This window comes from Cervus canadensis, chromosome X, assembly GCF_019320065.1.
Source record: "Cervus canadensis isolate Bull #8, Minnesota chromosome X, ASM1932006v1, whole genome shotgun sequence".
NCBI classification, from domain to species: Eukaryota; Metazoa; Chordata; class Mammalia; order Artiodactyla; family Cervidae; genus Cervus; species Cervus canadensis.
The window spans coordinates 51,500,899-51,516,511 of record NC_057419.1 but is presented as its reverse complement, the minus strand read 5'-3'; the positions used below and the strand labels follow the sequence as shown (position 1 = coordinate 51,516,511).

Sequence of the window (15,613 nt, the reverse complement as noted above, 5' to 3'; positions counted from 1 at the left end):
TCTAAGGCAGTGTATACTTTCCCTGCTGTGCTCCTCACTTCCTTCTGAGCCTTCATCAGCAGTGCTTTTAACATTCATATTTCTACCAACAGTTTATGGAAGACAATCTAGGCTTTTTCTATCACGTACTTCAAAATTCTTCCAACCTCTGCTCACTAATTCCAAAGCCAGTTCAATATTTTCAGGTACTTGTTACAATAGATTATGGACTTATGTCTACCCTACCCCACCCCCAATTAATTTGTTGAATCCCTAACCCCCAATATGATTGTATTTGGAAACAGGGACTTCAAGGAGATGATTAAGGTTAAACGGGGCCATAAGGGTAGGGTCTTTATCCAATAGAACCAGTGTCCTTATGAAAAGAGGAAGAGACACCAAGAGTGCACATGCACAAAGGAAAGAGCACGTGAGGACACAGCAAAAAGCAGTCATCTGCAAATTAGGAAGACCACTCTCATCAGAAATCAGCCCAGATGGCCCATTGATCTTGGACTTCTAGCCTCCAGGACTATGAGAAAATAAACTTCTATTGTTTAATACACCCAGTCTGTGTATTCTATTACGACTGCCCAAGCAGATTAAGACACAGCAGCATCTCATATCCAGGTACCAAAATCTACTTTATGTGACTGCTGTAACTAATCAACACAAATTTGGTGGCTTAAAAATATAAGAACTCTACTCTTTCATAGTTCTGGGTCATAAGTTCAAAATCCATTTCACTGGGCAAAATCAAGGAGTCAGCAGGGCCATACTCTCCCTGGAGGCTCTAGGCGAGAACATGTTGCCTCTTTCAGCTCCTGGTGGCTGCTGGCATTCCTTGGCTTGTGGCCATATCACTACAGTCTCTGCCTCTGTGGTCACATTGTCTTCTCCTTTACGGTTTGTCAAATCTTTCTCTGGTTTCCTAGTATAAGGACATGGGGTTACAATTAAGTTCCATTCAAATAATCCATGGCAATCTCCCGATCTCAAAATCCTTAATTTAACCACAATTCCCATCTCTTTGCCATATAAGGTAACATTTACAAATTCCAGGGATTAGGACATGGATATCTTTTGGGGGGCCATTAGCACACCACACTATCTTATGACAGTTAACAGTTCTATGAAAAATTCCCTAAACTACAAAAGACCAAACACTAACTTTCTATACTCCCTCCAACTGCATCTCAAACCATCTTCCATCCACCCTCCCCAAAAGTATTCCAAATTTACCCTCCAGTAGCTCCTACCTACACTCCTATACCGTCCTCTAGTAGCCCCATTTCTCCTGAAGATGTGATTCTTTAGTTGTGTACCAACTGTCCTATAATAGACACCAACATCACCCCACGCCATCCTCAATCACCACCAACATCTTTTTATAAATATCCCCAATTTCACCACCCAAATGCCCTCTCTTCTTTCTCCATATCTCCCATTCACCCTATTCTTCAGTTGCATTGCAATGAAACCCCAGCTTCCAGAGAGAGACTGAGACAGAGACTGAGAGAGCAGTGTTGAAAAAGTTGTGACTTGTGAGCAAGAGATTAAAAGAGACAGACAGATGGAGGATGGATGCAGGGCATGTGATGGGGACGCACTTGTCATGGAGTTATTTGGGATGTGTGTATGAGGCTGGTGTTTGTAGAACTGGGGTATGTGACAGGACAGCTAATTTTTGGGTTTAATGCTGTATTTTTTTTTCTCTCAGTCTGCTGCAAGTCTTTTAACTGTTTATAGCATCTTTCATCAGATTATAGTTTTATATATATATATTTTTTTTAGTTTTATATTTTGATGGGTAAAATTGGAGAAATTGTGGAGCATGGTGATAAAGAGTGCCTGGGTTCCATAGCAGGTTTTATAAACTGAGGTGACCTAGGGCAAGTGACTTAACTTTGCTGTACTTTGATTTCCTAATCTGAAGGATGAGTAATAAATGGAAGCCTCCTCAGAAGTCTGTTTTGAGAATTAAAATGAATTAATACAGATAAAGTGCCAAGAATGATTGATAAACATTGTTTATTGTTATTTCCTTTATAGGTTTGCTTTTTGTATCCTGTTTAAGAAGGCCTTCTTTTTTTGCCAAAGACTTAAACATATTCTCCAAACATATTTTTTTTCTTATATTTCTTACAGGTGTTTTGTGTTTGGCCATGGCACACAGCATGTGGGATCTTAGTTCCCCACCCAGGGATCGAACCTGGGTCCTCTACAGTGGAAGCATAGAGTCTTAGCCACTGGACAACCAGAAAAGTGTGATAAGTGGTATTCTTTTTTAATGGTTATGTCTTTAGCCAATTTAGAATTAATTTTTCTGAATTGAGTAAATTGAAATCGCTCAGTTGTGTCTGACTCTTTGTGACCCCATGGACTGTAGCCTACCAGGCTCCTCCGTCCATGGGATTTTCCCGGCAGGAATACTGGAGTGGGTTGCCATTTCTTTCTCCAGGAGATCTTCCCAACCCAGGGGTTGAACCCAGGTCTTCCACATTGTAGGCAGACACTTTACCGTCTGAGCCACCAGGGAAGTCGAATTGAGTAAATTAGGAATCTAATCCCTCTTCCCCAGAGGAGAGTCATTCTCCCCAGACCATTTTAGTAAATAGTCCATCTCCCAGTGACTTGAAGTATCACTTTTGTCATTTACTAATGCCCATAATACATTGATCTAGTTTTTCTATTCCTATTCCCATATTACAATGTTTTAATTACTAGAACTTTGTCAGACATTTTTAATTTGGTTAAGACGGTGCCCTCCTCTTTCTTCTTCTTTTATAAAATTAGATATTCTTGCATATTTAAGGCACCATAGGAACATCAGGTCTGCAAGTTCCATTTTGCAGTTTTTATTGGTAATGTATTGATTTTTTAAAAAATTAATTTGGGAAAGAGTTGTCATCTTTATTATGTGGATAATGTTTGTAAGCATAGAGGGATGTGGGTGTTTCCAAAGCCAACTAGGGAAATAAGGGTGCCAGTACAGGAAGGTGCAAGGCAAATGGGAGCCCAGTGAAGTTCCCAGTGGTCCAACTGATGGGCATGGTCTTGGGATGTTGGGAGGGATAAAAGGAGGGCTGCAGGTCCCGGTGTTTTGTGAGCTGACTGTGCATCTGAAGATCTGGGTGGGACTCTCTGCTGTGTGCAAGCCAGCTCGTATATATCTAGCATGCAGAGGAGCTCAATAAATGTTTGTTAAATCAGTGCACAAAGGAGTGAATCAATTAAATTTTGGAGAGATTATTGTATGAGAAACAACCTGCTAGCACTATTCATAATAGTGTTAATCTTCATAATAACCCTTCCAGGCAGGTATTATGACCCCCCATTTGACAGGCCAGGAAAACTGAGGCTCAGAGAGGGGAAGTCCCTTGCCCATCTTCAAACCCAGGTCTTTATGATTCCAGAAGTCATCGACAGAAGGGACCAATTCTCATTTCCATCCTTCCACTCATTCATCCATCTGTCATGGATTTACTAAGCACCTACTGGGTAGCACAACAGCCAAGTACAACAACGGCTCTAAATGACATAGAGTAGGTGGAGAGCTTCTAGGAAGACCGCCTGGGCAGCTGGGCTTTAGGCACCGAAAGGGTGGGGTTTCTGGTGTGCACCTCCAGGCAATGTATTACAGCTGCCTAGGCCTCAAGGCTAGGGCTTCCCTGGTGGCTCAGTGGTCAAGAATCTGCCTGCCAATGTAGGAGGCTTCGGTTTGATCCCTGGAGAAGAAAGAATGGAAACCCACTCCAGTATTCTTGCCTGGAAAATCTCATGGACAGAGGAGCCTGGCGGGCTACAGTCCATAAGGTCGCAAAAGAATCGAACACGACTTACTGACAAAACAACAAGGCCTCAAGGCTATGGCTTTGGCTGAGGAGGCAGCGCTAGATCACGGTTTAGGCAGCAAATATTACGAACATTGGCCTAGAGGGGGCGCGTTTCCGCAGGTAGAAGCATAGCCTGGAGACCCTCTTCGCGCCGACAGGCCATCAGTACGCAGGCGCAGAGGACCTAAGGCGCGGCTTAATATCTTGCGGAGGGATAATTTGCGAAGAGAAGGCGTGCCTCAATCAAATTACCTCTCATTGATTTGCCTCTGTCTCTGAGGGCGTGGCCCCTTCCCGGAATAAGGGCCTGCAGAACCTAGTTCTCTCGCTGTTTGGAGGCGTCGCTTAGGGTGGGTCCTTGAATCATCCCTCAATGATTGGTCGCCTCACCCGGAGGGCGTGGCCCGGCTAGCTGTCTGTCCGCGGTTCGGTCACTTCCTGTGGAGTTTCCCCAACCCGGGGAGGAGGGGGAAGAGTGTGAGGGGGAGGAGGGCGGTCGTCCGGGGTTAGGTTGAGGGGGTTGTTGGTCCGTTCTGGGCGGGGGATGACTCACGGCCCATCCCATCTCCCCGACGCCGTCCGCCCGCGCAGACCGCGCTCCATGGCTTAGCGGAGGAGGCGGTGGCGAGCGGGGGAGGGGACTCTTAATTTGTTAGGGGGACCGGGCCGAGGCCCGACCGGCCTGGCAGGGCTCACCCGGGGCCGGGCGTCATGTCTCATGCGGCCGAGCCAGCTCGGGACGGCGTAGAGGCCAGCGCGGAGGGCCCTCGAGCCGTGTTCCTGTTGTTGGAGGAGCGCAGGCCGGCCGACTCAGCCCAGCTGCTCAGGTGCGGGGCCGCCTGGGACCGGTAGTGCTAACTGGGGTTTCTGGGGGCAGCGGGGGCCCAGGATTGTGATTGGAGGCCCTCGGCCTAGACTTGGAGGACGTCTGGGCGCCCGACTTGGGGGGGCACCTAAGGAATCTGGCGGTGGCCTGCTTGAACTGAAGCTTAAAGGAGTCATGGAAGTGCATTAAGGGAGGCCTGGTTCAGATTTGGGGGACCTCTTGACTAGGTCTACAGGGGCTGATTCTGTTGTGTCCAGAAACTAGTCTAGGGTTGCTGAGCTTTGAGTACTGAGACTCTAACTAGAGGCTGCATTTGGGGTCTTTGAGTCGGGTATGAGGGGACACTCTGAGGTGAAGCACTGATTTGAAGGGACTTTTTCCCTCCGGGAAGGGCTCCTGGAAGAGAGGTACTGTCTTGGGAGCTTAATGACTCCCATTGGCTGGTTGCTGGAGGCTGTGTTTGAGGACAACATGACTCTGGAGGGATTTGGGGGTATCTCGAATATACTGCATGGAACCATCCTTGTGAGTGTGTGAGTGAACAAGAAAAGCAACATTAGCCAAGACTTGATCAGAGTAATCCCCTCACCTGCCCACCCATCCAGCTGGGTAGTGGAAAAGCTGTCTTCCCAACACCCATATAGGGACTCAAATGGGAGACAGTCAGACAGACAGCAATGGAGATGGTGCCACCTCTTATCTCAGAGAAGGCCTCAGAGCTTATTTCGGAATCCAGAGGAGGGTCTTGTTCCTGCTGCTGCCTGCACTAGTCGCTCAGCCAGCCCTCTTCACCCCCTACACACACACAGACATTTTCTCTTTTTTATCTCACCTTTCCAGACTGTCTCTCAGGCCCTGGAGACAATCTTGAATCTGACCCTAGAGCTGGAATGAGCACCAATTGCACCATCCTTGCCTAGGTGGATCTTCTCTGACATCTTAGCCTCACTTCCATCAGAGGACCTGGAAGCCCCAGTCCTCTCTGTGTATACCCTGCCTATACCAGCCCCAGTGCCCACCTCTTCCAACTTCTGTGCAATGAATGTGTGAGCATGGGAGGGGGCTTTGCCTACTTTCTGCCTTGGGATTGTGCTGAGCTCAGCGACTCTCTGAGCTTCCTCTTCCCAGCTTCCTGGGTGGTTTTAGGGCCCCAACTGTGGGTGAGGAAAGGGAGGAAGACAGATTCTTGGGGACGGGCAAGAATTCTTGTCAAGTGAAGTCAATGACAATTTCAGGATTCTAAATCTTTGACTAAATTCAAGGATGCATATCCATCTGTCTACATGTTAATGTCCCTCACACACTAGGGTCTTGCACCCAGCATGGAGGGTTGAGTAGGAACCTTTCCATATATCAATTAACCATCTTCTAATGTCTTTATAACAACTTAGAGCATCACAGTAGTGGCAGTAGTTGAAGGGGAGGGGTGTTCATGGCTTCTCATTTTATGTGTCAGTGGGTTTTGGTATTGGAGTTGTGTTTGTGTTTTGATTTATTCAAAAAACTGGAAAGGGCTGGGCAGGCTCCTCTGACCAGAAAAAAATGTTCATATAAAGCAGATCATCCGCCCAAATTCTCCCTCTTGTAAATCCAGATTATTGGACCGAGGGGAGCCTCTGTTATTCCCATCTTGTTTTTGGATGCCTATTCGCATCCCACAAACTCTGGCTGGGGCCGGGTTGATGGGGAGGGGGCGGGGCACTTTTGCAAAGCGGAGGATCCTTCAGTAAGTGAATCAGCTACCCCAGTTCTCTTTGTGATGCATTCAGTTTGTGTTACAATGGACTGTTCTGCAGAGGGATGTCCCCACTTGGACCAACGCGGGCTCACCTTCAGCAGCTAGGAAAACAGCGGGGGCTGTGGGGGCTGGCTGAACTCTGAATGCGGAGTCAGGAGTCCCTCAAAGTGAATTGTCACTCCTAAATTCTTCATTTCTATTTTCCTGAAACCCAGGTTGTACACGTGATTGTTAGATCGAGGAGCTGGGATCCAGGCTTATTATTTTGAATCTTAAGGAACTATGGGTAACACGGAGCAAAAGAGAGTGGGGAGGGAATAAGACCGGGGAATTCATGGTGGTGGTTTCAGCAAAGTGGCGGAACGTGAGGGCTACACTCGGTTCTCCTCCCTCCCGGTGTGTGCTTCTGTTCTCTCTCTCAGTGTGAGTTTGCCTGTGTGTCTCTGTCTGCCTTAGGGGAATGATGTCTGCATACAATCACTGACCATTACCCCTGCCTTTTCCCCACCCTCAGCCTGAACTCTTTGCTTCCGGAGTCCGGGATTGTTGCAGACATCGAGTTAGAAAACGTCCTTGATCCTGACAGCTTCTACGAGCTCAAAAGCCAACCCCTATCGCTACGCTCAAGGTATGTCTCTTCCGACTTCCCCTCCCGATTCCTCAGGCACCGCCATCCCCTCTTGATGAGCAGAGGTCTCAGTGCCAGCCCAGCCCATTCTCTCACCAGCCTAAACTTTTCAGAGAGTAAAATTAAGAGCCAGAAAGAGCATGTAAAAAGCAGGAGTCCTAACTAGGATTCCAGTATCTCAGACAAAATCTCCTCTGCTTCCTCCCGCCCCACCTGCTCATCCATTCATAGATAAAAATTTCAGCGTGCATGGAGTTCCCAGACCCGGGGCGTGGCGTGCTTAAGTCCAGCCCCCAAGTGGGTGGAGCCGTTCCAAAATCCCTGGTCGTCCTCCCGCCTAACTCCACGAATTCACTCCCATCGCCCTTTAAGAACCCCTGCTGGTGTCTTCTTTCCCCCCAAGCTTGCGAAGTCGAAATGTGCTGAGTCATGGGCCTGGGCTTTAAGAGAGGGGAGGGGACCTGGAAGAGGGGCAGGAAGAGAGGATTGTGAAATCTCCTTTTCAAGACTGACTAGCTCCTGGGACCAGAGGCCTAAGCAGGGAAGAAGAAGGGTTTTCCGTTGCCCGGAAGCCTGATGCCCACCCCCAGGAGATCAGGGAGTATGTCCAGCCCGAAATAGAGCTTAGGAGCCTTCTGTGCCACAGTCTTAATTCTGTTTCTTTCAGCTCTCCTTTAAATTGCTCCCAGAGCTGAACAGTGGTATCTCAGCTCAATATATGAACAGGCCCCAGTCCTGGCTTCACCCTAAGGACTGAGGGCTAAAGTTGCCCCAGCAGACTGTGAGCCCTGAGTGTGGCGACTGGGTCTGGTTCCTGTATCTCCCCTCTATGTTGTGGCCTCTGGAGGCAGAGAACAGGCCAGGTTCTTCTGTCTGCCCCATCCCACTGTGACTCCTTAGGCTGGGAGCTGAGACTTTTAGCTTACCTGTGGCCCCGTATTTCCCATTCCACAGCCTCCCAATATCACTGCAGGCCACACCAGCCACCCCAGCTACACTCTCTGCATCATCTTCTGCAGGGGGCTCCAGGACCCCTGCCATGTCGTCGTCTTCTTCATCGCGGGTCTTGCTGCGGCAGCAGCTAATGCGGGCCCAGGCCCAGGAACAGGAGAGGCGTGAGCGTCGGGAACAGGCCGCAGCCTCTTCCTTCCCTAGTCCTGCACCTGCCTCTCCCGCCATCTCTGTGGTTGGCGTCTCTGCTGGGGGCCACACACTGGGTCGTCCTCCCCCAGCTCAGGTGCCCAGGGAGGTGCTCAAGGTAAGGCCACATCCAGAGGCCCTGGGAGGGGCTCCTGGTGACTGAGGATTGGCCCTGGTGGCTTTGGGGTGAGGTCCTAGGGGCTCTAAAGGAGGGTCTCAGGTACCGGTAAAAGGGGGCTGTGCTAGTGTCCCACTGTGCTTTGGGTTTCCAAGGTGTTCCCGTGGAGTTGTGAGGGGTTCTTGGGGGCCATAGGATGTCTTGGTGGCCTGTGGAGGTGCACGAGTGCCCTGGAGTCTGTGAAGTGACTCGGTAGGAAGCACTTTGTGTCTGGTGATGCATTAGGAGTTCTTTGGCATTGGAGTGTCTTGGGAAGCCGTGTGTGTGGTTCCCAGATTTGTTAAGCGGGGTCAGAGGCTTTGCAGACGTGGGGAGTCTTGGGGACTGTGACAAGCTGCTCCAGAAGCTGAAGGAGTCTGCCAGCCTTGGGTAGATCTTGGGGGGCTGTGCAAGATCTCTGAGAGAGGGAGTTGGGTCCTAGGGGAGAGTTACCAGTGTTTGGGGTTTGGGGGAGGGTTCTCAGATTCTGGGCCTGGCTTGCCATCCTGAGCCTAGAAACAGATGACTTCTGGGAGGCAAACTGGGGCTCAGAGTTGCTCTTTCTGAGCCCTGTTCTGCCTTGTTCCTTCCTACCCCGTCTCCCTTTCATTCCACAGGTGCAGACCCATCTGGAGAACCCAACACGCTATCACCTACAGCAGGCGCGCCGACAGCAGGTGAAACAGTACCTCTCCACCACACTTGGGCCCAAGCTGGCTTCCCAGGCCCTCACCCCACCACCAGGGGGTGCTAGTGCCCAGCCGCTCCCCACCCCCGAGGCTGCCCACGCTCCTGGTCCCACCAGCAGTGCTCCCAACAGCCCCATGGCGCTGCTCACCATCGGGTCTAGCTCAGAGAAGGAGGTGAGTGGCTGCAGACGACCCTCACAGGCTCCCCCCACCCCAGCTTCTTCTAATGCTCTTCCGTATTTCTTCTCCCAGATCGACGATGTCATCGATGAGATCATTAGCCTGGAGTCCAGTTACAACGATGAGATGCTCAGCTATCTGCCTGGAGGCAACACGGGGCTGCAGCTCCCCAGCACGGTGAGGCCCTGAGAGGGGAGGTTGGTCTAAAAATTTGTGTGTCTCTCTGTTCCTGAGGAATAGCTTATGTACACCCAAGCTGGCTATATATAAGAGATTCTCATGTTGAATTGTACTGAGATAGAGTGTGGGGGCTGAATGATAAGAACGGGGCACATCAGTGCCCTGGGGCCACATTGGACTGCATGAACAGGTTGACTTTGTAGATTTTGATACATACACGGTGGGAACTTTATGGACATATTAGGGCATACCAAAGCACTCAAGCTTCACTGTGAGGAAAAAGAAGAGGACTCTTGTAGCATTTTGAATGTATTAAGACATTCAGATCATGAGGACATACACAGACCATGAAGTGATTGGAACACGATATGCCAAACTTGATGTAGCCAGATTTGAGTACTTGGACCTTGAAGTAATTAGAACGTACCACATCTCTTACAGTGAACTGTGCCAAGAGGCTGGGTCCTTGTAAAGATTGGATAAAGCGTTCTAGAGTAAGAGATGTACCAGTGAACTATAACATTCTGGTTTTGAACATTCCAAGAGTCCCATAACTTGCTTTGGGACATAGCAAGTGGCTATAGCTTTACTTCTTTCCAGCTCATCAAGAGGATAGAAGCACATGTAAAAATGGTATCAATTTATCAGAATTTCTCATTGATTTGGACAACAGCTAAAGATTGGGATTTATATTAGACAGATCCAGTGGACTAGTGGGGGTTTCAAGAAATGAAAACTCATCAAGAGGTGGGACTGATCACTTATGGATTAGTTTCTTGCCCTAGGGTGTATTCAGGAGAGTTTGAAGGAGAAAACAAACTAGGTGATGTAAAAACAGTGCTTGTTGAGTGGTTGGAAAAGAAATCCTGAGAGATCAGAATGTGCAAGATGTTAGAGTCAGGACCTTGGTGAATGGCAGCTGGAGATTGTATGTAATGTGATGTAATGCAGTCATAGCAAAAGACTGGAGATCGGGCTGGGGAACTTTCCAGAAGGCCAGATTTGGGGTGGAATATTGCCATGACAATTTCCCAAGGTCTGAGAAGACTGGGTTGGAGTGTTCCAAGAATGCTGAATTGGAATGTCATGCTAGGAGGGGCTGAAATATTGCATTGGAGCTGATAAAGACCTGAGAAGGGTGGTTTTCTGGCACTTCTCTTCAGAGCCAACCCTGGGGTTTGGGAGAGAGGCTTCATAAGTCTCCAGGGGATTGGAGGGGCTATGGGGTCAAAATGAACAGGCCAAAAAAAAAAAAAATGAACAGGCCAGGCAGGGTCCAGTTCCCCAGCAAAGCAGGGTAGGTCCCCTTGACCCTGTCCTCCCTGTGAGTCACTGTATGAAATTCCCTTGACGGAGAAGGAAGGGTTCCCACATGGAGCCAGGCAATCCTTGTGTGAGGGGGCTCATCTTTGGGGTGTGTGGAGGGTCAGGAACTAGGTTTGGAGAAGAGGCTGAGCCTGGGGTCTGTTCCAAGCATGGTTTTTCTGCTCGCTCTGCCCGCAGCTGCCTGTGTCCGGGAATCTGCTTGATGTGTACAGTAATCAGGGCGTGGCCACGCCAGCCATCACTGTCAGCAACTCCTGTCCAGCTGAGCTGCCCAATATCAAACGGGAGATCTCTGGTAAGGAACAGGGTCTTGGCCCTGTGCCATCATCCTTTACCCCAGGGCAAGCCCCATTTCTACCAGGTCTGGAGGTCGGGGCTGGTTCTAGGGGAAGACGGTTTAAACAGACAGTAACGGGGGCTGTTTGCCACCTTTGGCCATATGGCCTATGGTCCTGCTTTCAGTCCACTTCCTCTTCTCTTGGGTTTAACAAATGGCCTGTCACCATGGCTTCTTTAAAAATCGGAAAAAGGGTAGCACTTTGTAAATAGTCACTTCCCCTGCCTGCGCCCACCAAAGCCTACCGCAGTGGCTACATGTGCTGCACTCCGTCGTCTGTCATCTTTCCCGGGCCCAGAAGCCCTGACCACCACCCCGTCTCTTCTAGAGACGGAGGCCAAGGCCCTTTTGAAGGAACGGCAGAAGAAAGACAATCACAACCTGAGTGAGTGGGAGAATGTACCCCAGGCCACGTGCCATGCAGCCCTGCTTCACCCTGCCCAGCCTTCCTTGAGGGGGTGGGGCTCTCCCTGCAGCAGCCTCTTAACTCCCCAGTTTTTCTTCTTCCCTCCTTGGCCTATTGATGACTCCTCTTTCTTTCCCTCGCCTTCCAAGTTGAACGTCGCAGGCGATTCAACATTAACGACAGGATCAAGGAGTTGGGCACCCTCATCCCCAAGTCCAGTGACCCGTGAGTCTGGGCCGGGAGCCCCAGGGCCAGTGGAAGGTGGGGCAGGGGCCCCACTCCCTGAAAGTCATTCCAGGGTGGGCCCGCCCTAAATGGGAACCACCCAGGCAGTCCTGCTCATTTGCCTCTTTCTCACCCAGCTTTCCTCACTCTGAGCAGGGTGGCAGCCCCTCACCATGTCCCAATCTAAAGTTTTAGGTGCATGACATTATGGTCCATGTACCTAGTCCAACCCCCGCATGAGTTTTCTGCTTATTTAGTACTTCTTTTTATTTATTCAAGAAATATATTCAGCTGCTTCTGCTTTGTGCCAGGTACCATGCTAGGCCCTGAGGATACCAGAGGGCACAAAACACAAAAAAGTCCCTGACCTCATGGAACTGATGTTTTAGTGGGGGCAGACAGACAGCAAACAAGATAAATAAGTAAAATCTGGTGGTTATGATGAGTGTGGTGGAGAGGAATGAAGAATGGAAGGAAGAAGGGGGGATGCTGGGGAAGGTCACAGTTTGGGGTAAGGAGGGTGGGGACAGGGCAGGCCTCAGCTGATGAGGAAACAGTTGGATAAAGAGCCTGAGTAGGTGAGGCTGGAGCCATCTGGGTGTCTAGGGAAAGAGAGAGCTCAAGGTGGAGGGCAGAACTGAGCTGGAGGCCGTGGTGTGGGAATGATTTTCCATGTTCTAGGAGCATTGAGAAGCCAATGTGGCTGCAGTGGGGGGTCGATAAGAGGAGCGGTAAGGGATCAGGTCAGGGAGTCTCCTGGCTTCGGAGTGTGATGGGGCATCATTGGAAGGTTCCAGGCAGGTGGTTTTCATCTGAGCATTCCATACCCTTGATGGGCCTGCACTTCAAGTTCCAAGCATGTGGCTGGGTGCTCCATCTACCTGGTGCAGTGCCCCCTTCAGTTCCCAAGAGACTTCATATGCGGCATTCCCTTCTTTCCTCCCCCTCGGGCCCCACAGGGAGATGCGCTGGAACAAGGGCACCATCCTAAAAGCCTCTGTGGATTACATCCGCAAGTTGCAGAAGGAGCAACAGCGCTCCAAAGACCTGGAGAGCCGGCAGCGATCCCTGGAGCAAGCCAACCGCAGCCTGCAGCTCCGAATCCAGGTCTGGAAGGAGGAGGCAGTATTAGAGGTGGGGGTGGGGGGCTTCCTGAGGCAGAAGCAGAGGGAGAAGAGGCCAGGATTTCCCCTCTGGGCATACTTGGGGGATCCCCGGGCTTCCTGACTCACATGTTGATGATGATGACGATCATAAGCAGTGATCATAACGTGCTAGCGCTAAGTTGCTTCAGTCATGTCTGACTCTGTGACTCCATGGACTGTAGCCCTCCAGGCTCCTCTGTCCATGGGATTCTCCGGGCAAGAATACTGGAGTGGGTTGCCATGCCCTCCTCCAGGGGATCTTCCCCACCCAGGGATTGAACCCAAGTCTCTTATGTCTCCTGCATTAGCAGGTGGGTTCTTTACCACTAGCGCCACCTGGGAAGATCAGTCATAACATTAACAAGAATAATAATGAATATTGGCTAACAGACATGGTGTTCATCTTGTGCCATGAACAAGAGCCTTCTCTCCATTTACTAAGTTAATCCTCACAACAATCCTGTGAGACAGGGACCATTATTATACCCATTTTATGGATTGGGACTCTGAGGCTCAGAGACAGATGGTAAGCAACTTGCCTAAAGTTATGCAACTAGTGAGTGGCAGATGCTGAATTTGAACCTAGGCAGCTTACCCTTTTAACTTTTAAATCCCCTGCCTCTGAAGGACCTCTGAACCCCATCTTGTGCCACACACCCCCCACCTATGTTTTGCAGGAGCTGGAGCTGCAGGCCCAGATCCATGGTCTGCCGGTGCCTCCCACCCCAGGGCTGCTCTCGCTGGCTGCAACTTCAGCCTCTGACAGTCTCAAGCCAGAGCAGCTGGATGTTGAAGAGGAGGGCAGGCCAGGCACAGCGATTTTTCATGCAGCGGGGGGCCTTGCCCAAAGTGCTCCCCATCAGCAGCCCCCACCACCACCCTCGGATGCACTTCTGGACCTGCACTTTCCCAGCGACCACCTGGGGGATCTGGGGGACCCCTTCCACCTGGGGCTGGAGGACATTCTGATGGAGGAGGAGGAGGGGGTGGTGGGGGGACTGTCAGGGGGCACCCTGTCCCCACTGCGGGCTGCCTCTGATCCCCTGCTTTCTTCAGTATCCCCTGCAGTCTCCAAGGCCAGCAGTCGCCGCAGCAGCTTCAGCATGGAAGAGGAGTCCTGATCACACCTCACCCCTCCCCTGGGACTTCCCCACCCAGGAAGGGAGGACCTGTTAGGATGAGGCCCCACCTTTTCCCCCACCTTTCCATGAGACTGCCCTGTCCAGGTGTACCCCGGGGAAAAGGAGACTTGATGAGGCTCCACCTCTTCCCCACAGGACTGGCCAGTGCAGGTGTTCAGGCATGGAGAAGGTAGGGACATCAGGGCCTGTCTCCTGCAGATCACAGCCTGACCTTGTCCCGTCAGACTCGCCCTTGCCCAGGTGAGGGAAAGAAACGGGATGAGGTTGGCCCCTGGCCTCTAGGGACTGTCCTAGCGGGTTTCCTATGATAAAGAGGTGTCCGGATAATGCTCCATCCCCTCTCTTGGGAGCATCAGTCTAGTCCATCCTGGGAAGGAAGAGGAGTCAAAATGATGGCGGTCCCAGCCTAGATGTTTAAGCCCTGTCCCTTCCCCTGTGAATCCTGCCCTGCCCAGGCAAGGAACAGAAGTGAGGATGAGAGCCAGCCCCTTCCCCTGGGAACTCAGTCCTGGCCTTGTAACAATGGAGGACTCAGGCCCTGCCCCTTCCCTATAGGAACAACTCAGCACAGGTATTTCAGGTGTGGAGGAGTCAGTAAGATCAGGCAGCTTTGTGGAGACCACAGTCTTTGTCTCTTAGCAATATCCCATCCAGCATTCCATACTGCAGGGAGGAGTGGTACTTAAGCTCCCCCCAAACCCCGATATCCCCCCCCCGCCTTAACCTGGGACCAACTTGACCTAACCTAGGAGGGCTTTAAGCTGACCTTGCCCTTGAAGAAGGGGGCAGATCTTGAAATCTTGTGGGTTGACATTCCAGACCTAGATCAGGAGTGAGTGAGAGTTAGACCCCGTACCCTTAGGCATAGTGTTGCTTCCTTTCAGGGGTAGACTGGAGAGGTGATGGAGATTAGGGAGTACTTGGTGCAGTTTTACACAATCAGCACCACAGTACTCTTTTTTTTCAACGTGTAGAGGAACAGGATGAAGGAAGGGGCCTTTCCAGGGAGTTCCCCAGCCTGGGAACAAGTGGAAGCCTATCCCACCAAGACAGAGGCATAGGGGGAGGATTGCGAAAGCATACATACCCACTTTTTTGTTTATCTGATTTTTTAATTGACTCCCCTCCCCACTCAGAAGCTAAGTCACCCCCAACCTCTGGCCGCCACCCAGTTCTCCATTTGGAGAAATCCTCCCCATTTCAGAGTTATCAAGAGACACTCCCTCCTCATCCCCATCCCTCCTACACATACACCCAAGGTTGTCAGTTTTGAATTGTTGGGGCCATGCCCCGAGGAATGTGTTCTGAGGGGTCTGTAGGTTTGTGATTAAAATAATAAATGCTAGGCGTGTTTGATGCGCTTTTAACTTTGGCAAAGAGTCTCCTGTCCTTGATTTTGTCTGTGCAGTTAGCATGGCTCATGAAGGCCAGGAGAGAGAAAGGTTCTTGGAAGAAACAGATTTGAGAGGATGAATAAAACAATTTAGGTAGAGGGTCTGGAGGAAAACAATGTACAAGCAAAATTAGTCCTCAACTATCCGCTGGGCAGTCAGTTGCAAGTGTTGTACCCAATTTATTATTCTAAGGAATATTCATCAAGAGAGTACTGGTTCCTATTCCTATTTCATGTCTCAAGAAACACAGATTAAGAGTTTAAGAACTATCTGAAGGTACACAAC

At 50.4% G+C, this 15,613-nt stretch overlaps 1 protein-coding gene across 5 annotated transcripts; it reads left to right on the top strand.

Moving 5' to 3' along the window:
* The first annotated feature begins 4,304 nt into the window (after positions 1-4,304).
* Positions 4,305-15,311, top strand: TFE3 (transcription factor binding to IGHM enhancer 3). 5 transcript variants are annotated; one of them, XM_043458971.1, is made up of 10 exons: positions 4,306-4,642; positions 6,894-7,007; positions 7,962-8,265; positions 8,922-9,167; positions 9,246-9,350; positions 10,857-10,974; positions 11,345-11,401; positions 11,572-11,647; positions 12,607-12,754; positions 13,470-15,311. In XM_043458971.1, the coding sequence occupies exons 1-10, from the start codon at positions 4,527-4,529 to the stop codon at positions 13,911-13,913; spliced, it is 1,728 nt and encodes a 575-aa protein (XP_043314906.1). In that variant the 5' UTR covers positions 4,306-4,526; the 3' UTR covers positions 13,914-15,311. The 5 variants fall into 5 exon arrangements, with proteins under 5 accessions (XP_043314905.1, XP_043314906.1, XP_043314908.1 ...); XM_043458970.1 differs by having other exon boundaries at positions 4,305-4,642; positions 8,922-9,350; XM_043458973.1 differs by having other exon boundaries at positions 4,615-4,642; positions 8,027-8,265; positions 8,922-9,350.
* Positions 15,312-15,613: the final 302 nt, after the last annotated feature.

Coding starts and splice junctions, on each gene's coding strand:
- TFE3 (XM_043458970.1), top strand. CDS start 4,527: ATGTCTCATGCGGCCGAGCCAGCTCGGGACGGCGTAGAGGCCAGCGCG. Junction 11,402..11,571: donor GAAAGACAATCACAACCTGA/GTGAGTGGGAGA, acceptor TCGCCTTCCAAG/TTGAACGTCGCAGGCGATTC. Junction 12,755..13,469: donor GCCTGCAGCTCCGAATCCAG/GTCTGGAAGGAG, acceptor TATGTTTTGCAG/GAGCTGGAGCTGCAGGCCCA.